The sequence below is a fragment of the Ovis canadensis genome, chromosome 1 (genome assembly GCF_042477335.2).
Source record: "Ovis canadensis isolate MfBH-ARS-UI-01 breed Bighorn chromosome 1, ARS-UI_OviCan_v2, whole genome shotgun sequence".
Classification (NCBI taxonomy): Eukaryota; Metazoa; Chordata; class Mammalia; order Artiodactyla; family Bovidae; genus Ovis; species Ovis canadensis.
In genome coordinates, this window is record NC_091245.1 from 206495634 (window position 1) to 206511138 (window position 15505).

Here is a 15505-nt window from a genome sequence, read left to right on the forward strand (position 1 = left end):
CATAGTTGAGACACCACAAAGCAGGACCCATAAGAAAACAAATGATAATCAGGCTTTATGTAAGCTAAAAATTTACAATCTTCCAATGACAGTGTTAAAAGATAACATCCTAAAAGAAAATATTTGCCCGTCAGAAGTCTGATAAAACGTGTGTCAGACTATATAAAGAAATTATAGAACGGGCAAAAGTTTGAACAGATGCTTCGAAGAAGATATATGAATAGCAAATAACCACATGTAAAGATGAACATCATTAGTCATTAGGAAAATGAAAATAAAGCCCATACTGAGATATCACTATATCTCAAAGATGATTAGATCATCCCAGGTGCTGGTGAGGATGTGGAGAAACTGAAATCTCGTATAATGCTGATGGAGTAAAGCACTGATACTGCTTTGGAAAAGTTCGGCGGCTGCCGAGCCCCCCGTCATAGCTGACCATGCTTTGTTGCTTTTACTTGTTTTAGTCTTTTGTGCCAGTCTGTGAGCTCCATTAAGGCAGGAGTTGTTGACTTTATTCCCTCTGTATCCTCAGCGTCTAGCATAGGGCCCAACTGTTCGAATGAATCATGATCTTGAGATTTAATGTAAACAAGGGATTATGGTTCAGTTTCTCAGTTATTGTACCATCCAGAGAAATTGGGAACATGTGACATTAAGAAAGTTTAGTTACATTGTCGTAATTTATCCAGCAGGTATTTCATAGCCATCATCAACTTAAATTATGACGATTTGTAGCAATGTGGAGAAACACTATAGATGATAAAACTGTATAGCAATTATAATTTCAGTTATAACAAGAGATGATTGACTTACGGGTCATAAGGTTGTGAAGTTTCGATTATTTTTATTCTCAGATACAAGATTGTGAAGGAAAGTGCTTCTCAAGCAGGCAGATGCATGTGTGTCCCTGGGAGGATTCTGTGAGGGGTGGGTCATGGAGAGCCACGGGACAAATTTGGCATGCTTTCCTGGAGCAGAACATTTGTTAAATTCTTTTAAGGAAAATATTTAGTGTTATGAAGTAGGATACAAAGTTCACATGAGTTATGATAAAGCATTAAATTTGGGAGGAATTCCACACATGTGCGTATTGGGAGAATTCATGCTCACTCGCTGATTGAAGGAGTTCTGTTGAGGTTTGAGAAGTCCATTTTTAGCCTCTAAATATGGTGATGCATGTGACAGGGTTCCTGAAGTTTGTCAAGTGCTGACATTGTTACATCTTACTGCCTGTAGTTTAGTCCTTGCCAGGTGGTTACTGTATCGTGGACTTGGAGCCCCTTTGCTTGTTATTTTGTACATTAGTAATGGAAAGTTGTTTAACTTTGCTCCCCTAGAAATGTATGGCTTATAAGCTTTCTGGAAGAAGTATTTCTGCTTTAGACTTTGTAGTCCTAAACAGGTGAACAGTGAGAGTTTCACATTTTCCCCTATGTGTTGGTTTGCAGTCGGGCGCAATCATGACTGTCCTTGCAGCCGTTTGCACTAAGATCCCGGAAGGGAGACTCGCCATCATCTTCCTTCCAATGTTCACGTTCACAGCAGGGAATGTGAGTATTTTTATGACGTGAAGTGCTGGGGACAGGGTGATATTTTTACATTGACTGAATTCTTGCCCTTAAATTAGAAATGTCAATGCTGGAACAATCAAAGTTGTATCAGTTCTGTTCTCTTTTCTGGCTTTCAGGCCCTAAAAGCCATTATTGCCATGGATACAGCAGGAATGATCCTGGGATGGAAATTTTTTGATCATGCAGCACATCTTGGGGGAGCTCTCTTTGGAATGTAAGTCTGAGTATGGCTGACCGACATTTCTCAGGTCCTCTCCTTCCTTTCCCCTGAGTAAGGCAGTTAGTTCAGGTGTGGAAGCAGGGCAGGCAAGGTTGCGAGGGCAAGGAAATCGCAGTGCGGTTTGCTTTGGTCTTGAGCCGCTTCACGTGTGCAGTGGGAATGGGGGACTCTTGGCCCTTCTCCTGCCTTGGTCATTTGTAGAGAGAGACCCTCTGTGCCTTTACCCTACCCTTAACCTTATATCACCCCAACTCATGACCTGTCACAGTTCCTAGCCCTTCTTGGATACTGTTCCCCAGCCCCGAGTCTGTGCTGTATTCTTCCCCTATTCTCCAGCCACCTCTGCCCTGCCCAGTCGCCACACTGCTGACCTCAGCAGTGCTGGGCAGACACCCTGAGTGGGTGGAACTGGTCTTCTGCCTGCGGTGAGCGTGCTGGTGAGCGCAGCATGGCTGGGGTAGAGGCCGATGCCATCAGTGAGCGTTGACTGCTTACTGAGCATCTGCACCCGGATCCAAAGCCTTTTTTGCCCGTCACACCATAGTGATTACAGTTGTCTTGTGGTTACAAGATCTCCCACTTGTGGTTCAGGCCTAAAACATAGCAGTGCTATAGCGATGCCACCGTAGAACTATAGACAGATGAGAGGCCCTTCAGCAGACCTGGTCTGTCTGGTGTGCTGGATCCATGATGGCCCCTGTTTTCTTGCATAAATGTTACCTTTGACCTTTATTTGATTTTTACTTTATTTCACGACAGTGGGAAAACTTAGATTTTTTTAATTGAAAATAAAAATCTATTCTTAGTGGAGCAGTTTTGCCCAGTAGGCGGTGGAACTAAGTGCCATTATGCCATTTATAATTTTCAGTGATGATTAAAGAATAGCATGTGTGAGTTCGAGCTTTAACAGCAGCACATTATAAATAGTAGAAACTGACCTGATATTATAGTATGAGAAACATAAAGATTGATGAAAGGGGTTCTGTTTTATGAACTCTAAATTTACCTGTATACTTAAATGTATACTTAAAGGAGCTTTTCCTCAGCAGTTTTTTATTTTTCTCAACTATAATTAGATGACCTTTTTCTGAAAACTGAATCAGGTGTATTTTTGAAGTCCAGGATCTGAAAGGCAGAGGAATCCTTTCTTTTTGCTGTTTCTAGTTTCAGCTCCTTTCATTTACTCGATCTCAGTCATATCCAGAATTCATCTTTTCTGACATCTTTAATCTAGGTTGAGAAATATTTATAAAATGGTACTGATTCTGTTAGTAACCTTCTGCACATTTCTTTGACTTTATGTCCCTGGAGCACATTTTATGGTCTTCACCTTGTACTGCTGCAGTAATGACAGCTAATGTGTATTGAATATTTACTATGTGCCTAAGCTAAGGTCTAATTTAATACTCTTAACATCCTGTGAGATATTCCAGCTTGTAGAAAGGAAGCTGTTGAAAGGAGGAGTTGTCCAAGGTCACAAAGCGAGTCATTGCAGAGCTGGAGTTTCAGACTGAGTGCTAAGACTGTGATGCTGCTGCCAAAAAGAGGCAGAAGCTAGTTTGAAATATTTTCCTAATTTTAATTTAACCAAATGACCAGTTACATTTGAACTTGGGCGTATAATCAAAACAATGTACCCATAAGATTAAAGTATTTGACTCTTTGCTTGAAATAAGGTTAAAAACATTTTAGAAGACACTTCATTAATGGAAAGTCCTGACAAGTGTTTTGTTTCTTGTAAGAGTTTTATAATTGCATTTGAATCTTAGGGTGGTCTTCTTTCTCTTGTTTTAAGTATAGCCATCATTATTAGTAAATTCTAACTCTTGACATTTCGTACACTTGACATAATAAAAAAGAGTCCAGATTTAGAATCAGTCTGACCTGTGAGTGAGTCCTTGATTGACCACTTAGAAGCTGTTAGCATTTGGGCAAATGACTTTCTCTCAGACTCGGTTTCTTCATGTTTGTAAATGGGGAAAGTGATAGTATTTGACTTGCAGGGCTATGGTGAATTAGAAGTAGTATGTGTGTGGTACTTCTGGAGTAGTCACGTTTGGTTCCATTCTACTTCCATCTTTTATATAGTCTGTGTATTAAAGGTAAGTCATTGATCTATATTAAGTAATCAGCTATTTTAATATGCTGGTTAGTGACAGTGGCATTCAGGTTTTAAGATGTCAACGTGGTATCGTGGTACTTGTTATTTGTATGTCATACTGTTTGAATGTTGGACCTGGTTTGTTCTTCTTTTCCCCAGATGGTATATTACTTACGGTCATGAACTCATTTGGAAGAACAGGGAGCCTCTAGTGAAAATTTGGCATGAAATGAGGACTAACAGCCCCAAAAAAGGAGGTGGCTCTAAGTAACTGGGGCTGGACAATACTGGCTCGTCTGGTCTGTGCTGCCTGAAGGCCCAGGAATGCAGCGGCCCTGGAGTGACCACATCTTTGCTCCTGCCTGGAAGATATTCAGCATCTAGCTTTCCCAGTATTTTAAACTGTCCCCAGAACATGTCTCATTAGAAAGTGAATTATGACAAAGTTGTGAAATAAAGGTTTATATCTCTCTAGTTTGTAAACAGAGGGTGTGTGTCTCTTTTGAAGAGCACTAGTGCTGGCCTGGAATCTCACTGTTCGTTGTTCTATTTAACATGCGCCTGAACCTGAAGAGTGTGCACATGGAAAGGTCAGAAGTGCTTGCTTTTTAATGTCAGCCTTCTAGCACCTCTGTGAAATATTTACTCTTACTTACCTACCCCTTTCCTTGCTTGGTTGACAGGTAAAAATTAAGAACATCTTCTCTCTGGCATGGTCTGAAATAACAGCTGCAGTGTTTTCTAAATTTTTCCCAGGAAAGGTAGGTAATACTTTGTGGCAGTGAGTGTCATATACAAAAAGCTATTTTTAGGTTTTGCTTTCTAGGTTAAAATTAAGCTAAATTAAGAATTAGAAGGAACTATCCTGGATAAATTCGAACTTGAATCTGAGCCTAACTGCATCTTACATTGGAAAATGTCCATTCTCTGAAGTGGAGCATCTTACTGACATAGCAGACGGGGGTTGTCGTAGCTTCACTGTAGTGGAACAACTTCTCATGATTGACAGTTATTTCTAGGAAATGTAATTTGAGAATTTAAAAGTTTTTCTTGAAAGGATTTATAGGGGAGTTTTGGGGTCTTTTGGTCATCTCAAAAGGTTATGCCAAATTTTGCACCTTGTGCTGTAGAGGGCCGGGCTTGTATGGTGGCGGGCACGGAGCATTGGGTTTCATGACAATGAGAGGGAGCGGTGCCCACCTCACACGATGTTAGGAGCTAAATGGCAGTATGTGCCCAGCACCAAGGAATTGTTCGACTATGGTGGTTCTTCACCTTCCCCACCAGGCCAGACTCTTCTCTACTCTGAAGTACTGGTCATTCTTGCCAGGCAGAGGATTCTATTCTAAACTAATGTCACTTCAAGGCAAGATAATTTTTTTTAACCTAGCCTTCATGTTGCCAGTAAGAAGCCAGGGTGGTTGTGTGTGGGAACCGCCCAAGGTCACACTGCTGTGCTTTGACATTTCTGAATATGTAGCTAATACTAACAACCCTGTGACTTACAGATGAGGCAAGAAATGTTTTTCAGAGATGGGATGGGAGGCTGAGATCATATGGACCTTCCGTATGGAGTCCAAAATGAGATTCATGTCTGTGGGCAGACCCGAAAAACAGGCAATGAAGAAGACATGTCTCCTCTTTATGACTTGTGATGGTCTGAGAAGGCAGGTTTAGAAGGTCAAGTATCTACCTATGGGAGGCCTTGGAGGTCAGCGTCCAGCTCCAGAAGAACAAGCCTAGCTGTCCAAGGCTCTGGCAACTGTCCCTGCTCTCCTGTTTGCCCGCTGAGGTACCTTCATTCCTCATCTTGGCTGCTTTGCTGACACGTGATCACCCCAAGGCCATGCTCCGCCTGGCTTGTGCGCCTCGGCCTCTGCCACCTCTGCTGCGCTCTGCAGTGTGGGGTCCCAGAAGTGCAGCCTTAGCTCTCTCTTCTCTCCACTTCTGTGGCTTCAGTTACCTCCGTGAAATTGTCTTCTGAGCTCTGTCACTCTGCACCTGTGTCTGCTGCCTGTCAAACATAGTTCTAGGTCCTGGATCCCACTGTGCAGGCATGTCAAATGTCACTCCTGGCTTAAGCCAGAAACCTGGGCCATTCTAGATTCCCTCTCTCACCTCTTGTTTGTAGAATCCAGCCCCTTCTCTCCACTCTTAGCACCTGTGCGTTAAGTCCCAGTCCCTTGTCCCTAACCTGGCTGTAAAGACTGCTCTCCAGCTGCTCTCTGAAATGTCCTGTACTTCTCCATATGGCCACAGAGTGCTGAAAACACTCTAGTCATTTCCTGTTGTCGCCTGTGAAAAACGGCTTGTGAGCCCTGTAGTGTGGCTGCCAAGGCCCTCCGTGATCCAGCCCTGGCTGCCTGTGGCTGAACCCCTGGGCCCTGACCCCTGCGTTCCCACCCGGTCCTGCTGTCCACCCTCACTGCAGGTGGTGAGTCCAGGCCCCCGGCCCCCTTTCCGCTGCTGGAAAGCTCTGGTACACTGGTTTCCATGTCTTGTCACCCACTGCTCTGTAAACCTCCTGAAGGCATCCAGCATTATTCCAGGCACACAGAATAGTAAGTGCTCTTTTAACTGTTTAATGAATGAAGGAGTCAAAACAAGAAGAGCTGCTCTTTTTTTTCCCTCCTGCAGGACGGACTGTTGTAGTCACAAGTCTCCCGAGTGGCTGACCCACGGCCGTGGTGCATGGAGGTCACACAGAGCAGGTGGGTAATCTGAGCAGGTGTGTCGTCTCCCAGCGTCTTCACAGAACACAGGGCTTCTCTGCTGCTGCCTTGGGTCATGGCCGGGCCCAGGCAGCTGAGCTGCTGCCACTTCGGGGCAGTCATCGTGTCACGTCACTGTGCTTTTGAGCTAAGACCAGCAATGCAATGGTTTGGGAGAGGAATCTTTTGACTGGCCAGGGCTATACTGCAGTTCCTCTGAGGTGCAGGTTGGATACTGTCCAGGTATATGCTTGAGATGGTGCACTGGGTAATTAATGTTGTTTCGATAGTTACTAGTAACTGGTCTGCAGTGCACACTGAGGGCTTGTGTCAGTTCAGGAAGGCTTGTGTGGCCAGGGATTGTCTGATAACCTTGTTATGCCTGAAACAGACTGACCTTTAGCTTGGAGGATTACCTTAGCTCTGCACAGGAGGGAGAGGAACTTTTATAGCATAGTAGCCAAAGATTTGTGGCAGCTTTATAAAGCTAAATCAAGCCTTTGGAGCCATGCTTTAAAATTAGGGATTTTAGACCTCAGGAAATGTCAGTTGAGGGCTAATGTCAATTCTCAGTGGAAGGCTGAATTGGTTGTCACAAATTTGGCATTATAAAGGCTGATTCAAATGCGTGTTCTCCGGGAAGTGCAGCCCCAAGTCCCCTCTGATCCACTCATCGCTACATCTCGTGCTTGCCTGCAAGCCCCGTGTGCAGCCGCGTACAAATCTGGCAGCCAGTGGCCTGTGGGCGGGGCCCAGCGGACTGTTCACTCAGGACCAGCTAGGAAGGGTTGCCATCCGGCCCCTGGGCTTTGCGAAGCCAGGTTCAGTTTGTAAGATAGCACTTGGGGAATTTTGGATTAAATTAAGGAACATTCTTCAAGTTGGATACTTGTAAGTGCCTCCAGCCGGTTTCAGTTTAACCCCAGCCCCGCTTCCGCACCCCTCCAGAGCCGTGCGCTCCGCGGAGCTGTGGCCCAGCCCTAGCTCCCTGGGTGGCGGTCCCAGGCCAGGGGGCGGAGCTGCGGCGGCGCGGGGAGGGCCGTGGGGGCGGGGCCGCAGGCGGGGGCGGCGCGGCCCGGGAGCGCGGGGAGCCGAGCGGCAGACGCCGGGCCGGCATGGCGTGGCCCTGCATCAGCCGCCTCTGCTGCCTGGCGCGGCGCTGGAACCAGCTGGACCGCTCCGACGTGGCCGTGCCGCTGACCCTGCACAGCTACTCGGACCTCGAGAGCGAGGAGTCAATCCCGGGCGGTGTTCCCTCGCGCAGAGGCCCATCTCCCGCAGGCTCCCGGGACCCCGGCCGGGACGTGCCGCTCACTCAGTACCAGCGGGACTTCGGCGTATGGACGGCGCCCTCGGGGTCCAGAGATGCAACGCAGGGACGCGGACCGGGAGCAAGCAGCCGCAGGGCCAAGCCCCCCGCAACCCCCGGCCGGGGGGTCTACGTGCTCCCCATCGGCGACGCGGATGCGGCTGCAGTGGTGACCACATCATACAGGTATGAGGCTGGGGGCAGGGGAGCGCATCGTACCCAGACCCCGTGGTCCCAGGAGACTGAATCGCGGAGCCAGGAGGACCAGGTGGGCAGGAGCGAGGAGGCGCCCGGATCCCCCATCCCACCCAACTTCGAGAGCTTCAGGCGGCCTGTGAGGTCACCCCTTTGATTCTCCGTTGATGCTCCCTGACCAGACTTGGAGTCAGAGAGCAAGCACCTCCCTGACGGTGAGCTCACTACCTCACTCTCTGGGGCAGTCCTGTCAGAAAGGCCTGCCTTCGTAGGAGTTAAAATCTTAATTTCCGCCAGAAGGGCCCAACCATGGAAGTGGTGCTCGCAGGCCAGCTGCCAGTGCCCTCCGGGGGCATTGGTGGTCAGGACCAGATGCAGGGCTTCTGGGTGGTCCCCTCAATATCCCACTGAGGGCAGCTGACTTGGCTCTCACTGACAGGCCTGTGCTCCTCTCCTGGATAAGTGAGGGCTTTCTTCTTACAACTGTGAGACATAGTCACTGTAGAAAAACTGGAAATTACAGAATTTACAACATAAAAAATTAGTATCCCCAGTCCTATCCTAGACTGGTAGTTCTTTCTAATCCTTAACATGCATTTGAGTTCATATCCATTTGTAGTTCTTACATGGCTGGGTTTGTAACTACATTTTTCTTTTTTTTTTGTAACTACATTTTTTATTTCATGTATGTGGGTGTTGATCCCTGTTACTAGACGCTCTTCTATAACATGAGTTTTAATGGATGTGTAGTGTTTTCTCTTATGGGTATATCAATACATTACCCATATATTGATATGTACCTCCAAATAATAATGTGTTCTCATGTCATTAAATATTTCCGGTGTTGCTAATTTGGGGCTATTAAAAACACTGTTCTTTGATCTAGTTACTGCACTTAGAGAAAATTTCCCTACATGTAACCTTGAACATGGGGCGGGAGTTAAGGAGTAATAAGGTACATGTCAACAAGGTACAGAAGATGGAAACAGTGTCATTGTCCTACTGGCATAGGGGACTGGTCAATTATAGCTCTGCCATAGGAGAGACTACAACAAGATGTCAGAAAAGATGCACAGCAGTTTGTCTCTACTATCTGTGTTAAAGGGTTATTGACGTATACATATCTGCTGAAATAAGCATAAAATGTCTCCACATGGATACGTGAGAAAATCGTAACCTTTAGGGAAAGGAAGGAAAAGGAGTTGTAGATGCTGCCAGGAGTAGAGGGAGACAGGGGCTCTTCGCTCTGCTGTTTTGAACCACTGCTTTGTTTTGGGGGCTTTCTTTTGGCCATGCCATGTAGCTTGCAGGATCTTAGTTCCCCGACCAGGGATCAAACTCACGCCCTCTGCAGTGGAGGTGAGGAGTCCTAACTACTGGACCACTAGGGAATTCCCTGAATCACTGCTTAAAAGAAAAAGAAAATGTACATGTATTACCTTTAACAACAAAAAAAAAATTTAGAGGAAAAAATAACTTGCAAGATCATCATTCTTATAGTTAAATCTTTTCTTATACCCTAATTTCTTCAGTATGAATTCATACCTGTCGAATTAAGGGCCAAAAGGTATGAACTTTCCCCTTCAACTTTTACTTTTAAAATCAACTGTTTTGAGGTATAATTTCCATCCAGTAAAATCAATCAAATGGGTGACTTTTGTATACACCTGAACACATGATCGAGACACAAGAACATCCCATCTCCTCAGAGATTCCTTAGTGGGCTGGCAGGTTTTGAGGAACTCAATGGGGAGTGGCTGTTGCAGGGTGGGTCTTGTGCTCAAGCTGAGCTACAGAAATGTGAGGGGCAGAGCACTGAGCTGCAGCGCTGGCGCCCTAGCCAGGCAGTGGAAGGTGCTGACTGCTGCATGACCAGGCCCTGATCTGAACCAGCTGGAGGGAGCTGATTGGTGATAGGCCTGGAAGGCCAGAGGTTCTGGGTGTGCCATGCCTTCACATGGCTGATGTTCCAGGTATAGAGTGGGGTGGAGCTTGCAGGGAGATAGCTTCAGCTCTGGGAAGGACACACTTTCCAATAATTAGAACTGACTGACATGAGTAAGCTTGCATGGTGCTGAGTTCCTGCTCACTGGGAGTGTCTAAGCACTCCAGTCCCAGGCTGGACTTTCAGAAGCAGTCCCTTACCTGTTAAACAGATGGCAGGTTTGAATGTCCTGCTGGGTCCTTCCAGTTCCTGTGATACTAAAGGTACTGCTTAGCATGTACCAGAACCCAGGCTTAGGACATCCCATAGATTATCTCCCCCAAGACTTTACAGTGTGTGTGCTTAGTCGCTCAGTCGTGTCTGACTCTTGTGACCCTGTGGACTGTAGCCTGCCAGGCTTCTTTCTTCATGGGATTCTCCAGGCAAGAATACTGGAGTGGGTTGCTATTTCCTTCTCCAGGGGATCTTCCCAACCCAGGAATTGAACCCAGGTCTCTTGCATTGCAGGCAAACTCTTTACCAATTGAGCTACGAGGGAAGCCCAAGACTTTACAATAACCCCCTGAAATCAGTTCAGTTCTTGCTGTCCCCATTCTATAGATGAGGCACTTGAGTGTCTGGCAAGAGGTCACGTAGAACAGAGTGGAGTTCCAGTGTTTCTTGCCCTAGATCAAATTTGTGCCCCCAAACAGGCTGCCATCCCCTAAGATGCTGCCTCCTCTCAATCAGGTAGCTGCTTGACCTATGTCTGGCAGTGGTTGGGCAAAAGTTGGGACCCATTACAGCTCTCCTTCCTGGTGTATAAACTTGGTGGGTCACCTGGTCCCTCTGACCCTTTCCTCAGCGGTAAAGCAGGAATAGTAAGAGCTTGACTTGCCTGGGTCACTGCCAGAGACACAGGACTGCTGCTGAACTCGGCTCTCCTGTTACCCTGCAAGCTGACTTCTGAGACCCTCTACCTCCCAGCTCTACTACTGGTATGAGCAACTCCATCCCGCCTGCCTTCTTGCAAGATGCATGTTACCTAAGAAAACCATTTAAATAAATTCACAAAGCAAAGATAATGAACAGATCATGAGAGCCCAGAGATATCAAGGGTACTCGTGGCTGCTCCTCTCCACCCCAGCAGGTCTCACCTCACCTGGCCACTGGCCTCCAGATGAGAACTGACCTGCCTCACTCGCTTGCCTTCCCTCCAGAAGTGTGTGCGCGCGTGCGCACTTCTGGCTCCAGAAGTGTGTGTGCGCGCGCGTGTGCACTTCTGGCCCAGGTTCTAGTTCCACCCACTTCTGGCAGTTCTTCCTGTCATCTCTTTCTTTCCTCGGTGAGTCAGTTAAAGGGCGAACCGTCAAAGTGCCAGACTTGGCACTTTTTTAAGTGCCACACTTTTTAAAGTGCCCAACTTGAAGGGTTAGGGAAGTTAAGGGATTTGTTTGAAGTCATGTTGGGCTGAGAACCAGGCCTCAGTATCCTCAGACTGGGCTCTCTGCAATGCCCTGGTAGCTCCCTGCCCCTCAGTAGGAGGGACTGTGGGCATTGAGTCCAGTTGAGGCTCATGTGAGGTGGATGATGGTGGAAATTGCTTGGTCAGGGAGGCACAGTGGACTCAACTTAGTCCTGTGTTTTTATTATCTCCTGCCCCACAGTCATGGGGACTGCTCTAGCCCCTGGGCCAGGTCACTTCCTGCTTTGGGACCCCTGCAGCCACCCTGGGACAGCTGGCTTGGGCTGCCTGACCCAAGGCTCAGCTCAGTGTGGGGACAGAAGGGCACGCCCAGGGGAGGACCTGCTTCCCCAGGAGATGCGGAGCAGCAGATGGTGCAGCCAGCTGGTCTTTGAAACCTTGCAGCTTTGGAAGCAAAAATTATCCGATAGAGCCTTGGTCCAATCCACTTCCTGGTACCCAAGTGCTGACCATGGACAGACACAGCTGTGCCATGCACATGTGGCCTGCCCAGTGGTGCCCAGCTGTGCTGCGGCTAAGGAGAAAAGGCTGCTTTGTTGGCCTCAGGGCCTGGAACCTGGCCAGAGCTGTGGATGGGATAGGCACAGACCCAGCCCACATGTGGGTGCTGCCCCTGGTCAGCTGGACACTTTTCCCCTTGGCCAGGGGCTCCTGTGGGCCCAGGGTGGGGGTCTCTGCTAATTTAGTAGGGGAGTTGACAGAATTGAAATAGGTCTTTTTTTTTTTTTTAAGAGGAGTTAGTTTTTGTCAAAAGGATGTAACTCTGAGCACATGGAGCTAGGCTGTGCCAGCCTTGTCACTTCCCTCCAAGCAGCCAGCAGTCCCTACCCCCATGGAGACCACCATCCTTCCCTGCTCCCATGCAAGAGTGCCCATGTGCACAGCGCCATGCAAAAGCCAGGCGGTCTTTAGTTTCTTGAGATGGTCACTATGATTTACTCTTTTACAGGAGTTAATAACACAGGTTATAGATAACTAAACAGACCGCTGGGCCTCACTTTCCTCCTGTTATAACCAGGTACGACCATGCCTTGCTGTGCGCTGTCCAGGCTGGCCCCTGCCTGGACCTAAGGGCCACCAGTGACACGGGCTGGAGGCAAGCGACTTCCGCTGGTTCTGGGCTGCTAGAGCCCCTTGACCTGGCGCAGAGACAGTACGGGGAGCCCAGCACACATCAGGAGCTCGCGGTTTACGACAAATAGGATACTGTTGTTGCCCGAGCTCTCTGCTCACTCCCAGTGCAGCGTGTGCCTGCTGCTCCCTGGCAATGTGGGAGCAAGTTTCTGGTGGAGCTGTTTGGGGTCTACTTCCTCTGCTAGTTCTGCCTCTGTGAGAAAGTAACATCGGCAGCCAGAGCAGCAGCTCAGCAATGGACACTGGCCAGGAATGTTCCAGAAGCACAGGGCAAGAGCTGAGGCCCCTGAGGGACCAGCCGGCCCTGTGCAAGGTTGTGATGTGTTCTGTTCCAGACAGGAATTCCAGGCTTGGACTGGAGTGAAGCCATCAAGATCCACAAAAGTGAAGCCCACCAAAGTCATCACAACCCACAGCTCTGGATGGGATGGCAGCCCCAGGGCCAGTTTCCAGGTCAGTGAGAAGCTGGTGCCTGGCCGCGGCGGGGTGTGAGAAGAGCGGCTTTCCTTTCCAGGTTAGGGACTAGGTGTCAGATGTGGATGGTGTAGGATGGCACTATGGCAGGGGCAGTGGTTTCTGAACCCCCCTCACCATCGCTCACAAACTGAAAGCCAAGGTGCTGCTTTGTCGTTAGCCACGTGTGTCCCCCTAGCACTGGCTTCTCTGGGAGCAGGGTGTTGCCTCCCTCCTAAGTCCCAGCCTTACCCTTGACCACTTGCTTAGTGACAAGCTTCCAAGTCCCTGAGTCCATGTAAGAAAGAGGAGGGGCTGGAAGGGAGGTGTAGGGCTGTTCAGTTTCTGACTCAACCCAAAGGGTTTGGGAAACAGAAGGCAAGGTCTTGTGGACACCCCCCACCCCGACCCTTCAGGTTAGCAGTCTGCAGCTGCTGGGAGGGGGAAAGTTGAGGAAGAACTCCACTGATCTGTGGCCAAATTTCATTTTTCAGGCCCCTGAGATGAGGAAAAAGTTTGCCCCTAACCCCTCAGCCATCTTTCAGGCCTCGGCTCCCCGGATCCTCAACGTGTGACTGCCCACTGAAGAGCGAGCCACAGGGGATCAGAACCCACCACCGGGGACTGCAGTGAGGTCTCAGGACTGGATGGCCCTGTCAGGGGAGGGGCCTCTGTTCTCACCAAGGGGCACCACTCCTCTGCAAGCCACACGGGTGCTGTGAGCAGAACAGGGGCACCACCCAGCTCAGTGCTGGGGCCCCGCCACCCTCTCCTTCCTTGGGAAGTGTGCGGAAAGCTTCAGATCTTTTTTTAATTGCCTCTTTAGGGCGCCCTTCAGTTTTTAAATCTGAAGACCTCGATCAATTCTACTGTGAACTGATTTGGTCACTGGGGGCTGAGGAATATGGACATAACAGATTCTTGAAAGATCCAGTAATGTCCAGGCTATATGATAATTTTATAACCTATGGTAACTCAAGGTAATGTCCTTGGATAGTCCCACCAGTGGCCCCCCACAGGTTGTAGAAGAAATCTTAGGTCATCACCTGCATGTGATTCATGATAATGCTAAGTAACCAGGAACAAGCTTCCCAAAAGAACAGAAGAAGATCAATCATAGGGTTTCTTTTTTTAAAATGTAATTTCTTTATGGCCAAGATGACCCTGGTTTTAACAAAACATTTCTTGGGATGAGTGAAGTGCTGAATGAAGGACATTTATCTTGTTGGTTTCTGAGCCCCAAGTTGTAGTACTAACACCAGTTTTGTTCCCTTAGTGTATTGATGACTAGATGGGAACTACTATATAGTAAGAACTGCAAGTGTCTTTGGGGCAAGGGTGGCCCAAAAGGCCTTAAAATGTCATATCATTACAGGGAGCTCACTAGCTGCTAAGGAACCAGCTCATTTTGGTTTTGGAAGTCCCTCTGCTGACTTTATCGATCAAGTCCAGCCAGTGCAGCACCTGGAACCAGCCTGGTTCTCCTCTTTGCAAGCAGCCCTTGAAACATTTGTGTCCTTTTAGAGATTATAGGCACAAGCTAAGGACAGTTTTGGTAAGAAAACTCAAGGATTTCTCTTTGGATTTTTATCCCTCTTCAGCTCCCAAGTGACTTAGCCTGGTGAGCCTTTACTTTCGCCACAAGAGATGGCATTCAGGTTTCAGAAGCAGCTCAGAGTGGAGGTGGGGCAGTGTTTCCAGCTCAGGCTGCGAGGGGGCCATCCCCTCAGAGGTGCTAGCTCCCAGCTCTGGCAGGCACAGCCTTTCCCCTCATTCCAGCAAAGGAAATGATCTGAGAGAATCATTTAAAACAGAAAAGCAAAACCATATGCTTACACAAAGGGTTCTATTATTTCAGACTTCATTGGTTTGCATGTTAGATGTTCCTAAGGGAAAAGAGACTGCCTGCTGGGCCTTCTGTGAGAAGCAAACAGATTCACTGTACAATCTCAGATTTTACTAAAATGCAAATGTACTATTTCGGTTTCTTGTAACTTATTTATTTAATCATAAACACGAACGCCTTCTCATGGCCTCCTTTACCCTCCTCTTGGTAATGGGGTTTTGATGTGCCTTGGCTACCGCTGCTCTGCCCTGGGCTTGTAGATTCTGGGAATGCTCACCCAGGGCTGTAGTCGCACCGGTGTCATATGCAATATTTAACAGGAACCCAGATCTCCCCAGCCCCACCAGGAGCCTAGGGTAAAACGAGACTATCCTTGAAGCCAGTCTTGGGCACAAACCTTGGTTCTCACTCATTAGCTGACAGCAGCTTAGACTTCTGTTTCCTAATCTGCAAACCCCACCTCCCCCTAACAGAACTTAGGTCTCCATGCAAAGCACAGCTGCTGTACGTGTTCTCTCCTGTGCAGGCACCCCTTCGTGGGAGCCGGCTCTA

The 15505-nt window shown here is 48.1% G+C and overlaps 2 protein-coding genes across 3 annotated transcripts in view; both read left to right on the top strand.

Moving 5' to 3' along the window:
• Window positions 1–4378, top strand: part of PARL (presenilin associated rhomboid like) — a 53614-nt gene extending 49236 nt beyond the window's left edge. Inside the window, exons 8-10 of the mRNA XM_069559128.1 lie at window positions 1452–1553; window positions 1691–1788; window positions 4055–4378. Of these exons, the coding sequence (XP_069415229.1) occupies window positions 1452–1553; window positions 1691–1788; window positions 4055–4166 (312 nt within the window). The 3' untranslated portion in view covers window positions 4167–4378. The remainder of the gene's footprint in view (window positions 1–1451; window positions 1554–1690; window positions 1789–4054) is intronic.
• A 1030-nt stretch (window positions 4379–5408) lies between these two features.
• Window positions 5409–15085, top strand: MAP6D1 (MAP6 domain containing 1). 2 transcript variants are annotated; one of them, XM_069559293.1, is made up of 4 exons: window positions 5409–6606; window positions 7888–8101; window positions 12990–13107; window positions 13602–15085. In XM_069559293.1, exons 1-4 carry the CDS (start codon window positions 6480–6482, stop codon window positions 13680–13682), a joined length of 540 nt encoding a protein of 179 aa, XP_069415394.1. In that variant the 5' UTR covers window positions 5409–6479; the 3' UTR covers window positions 13683–15085. The 2 variants fall into 2 exon arrangements, with proteins under 2 accessions (XP_069415394.1, XP_069415390.1); XM_069559289.1 differs by lacking the exon at window positions 5409–6606 and having other exon boundaries at window positions 7636–8101.
• Window positions 15086–15505: the final 420 nt, after the last annotated feature.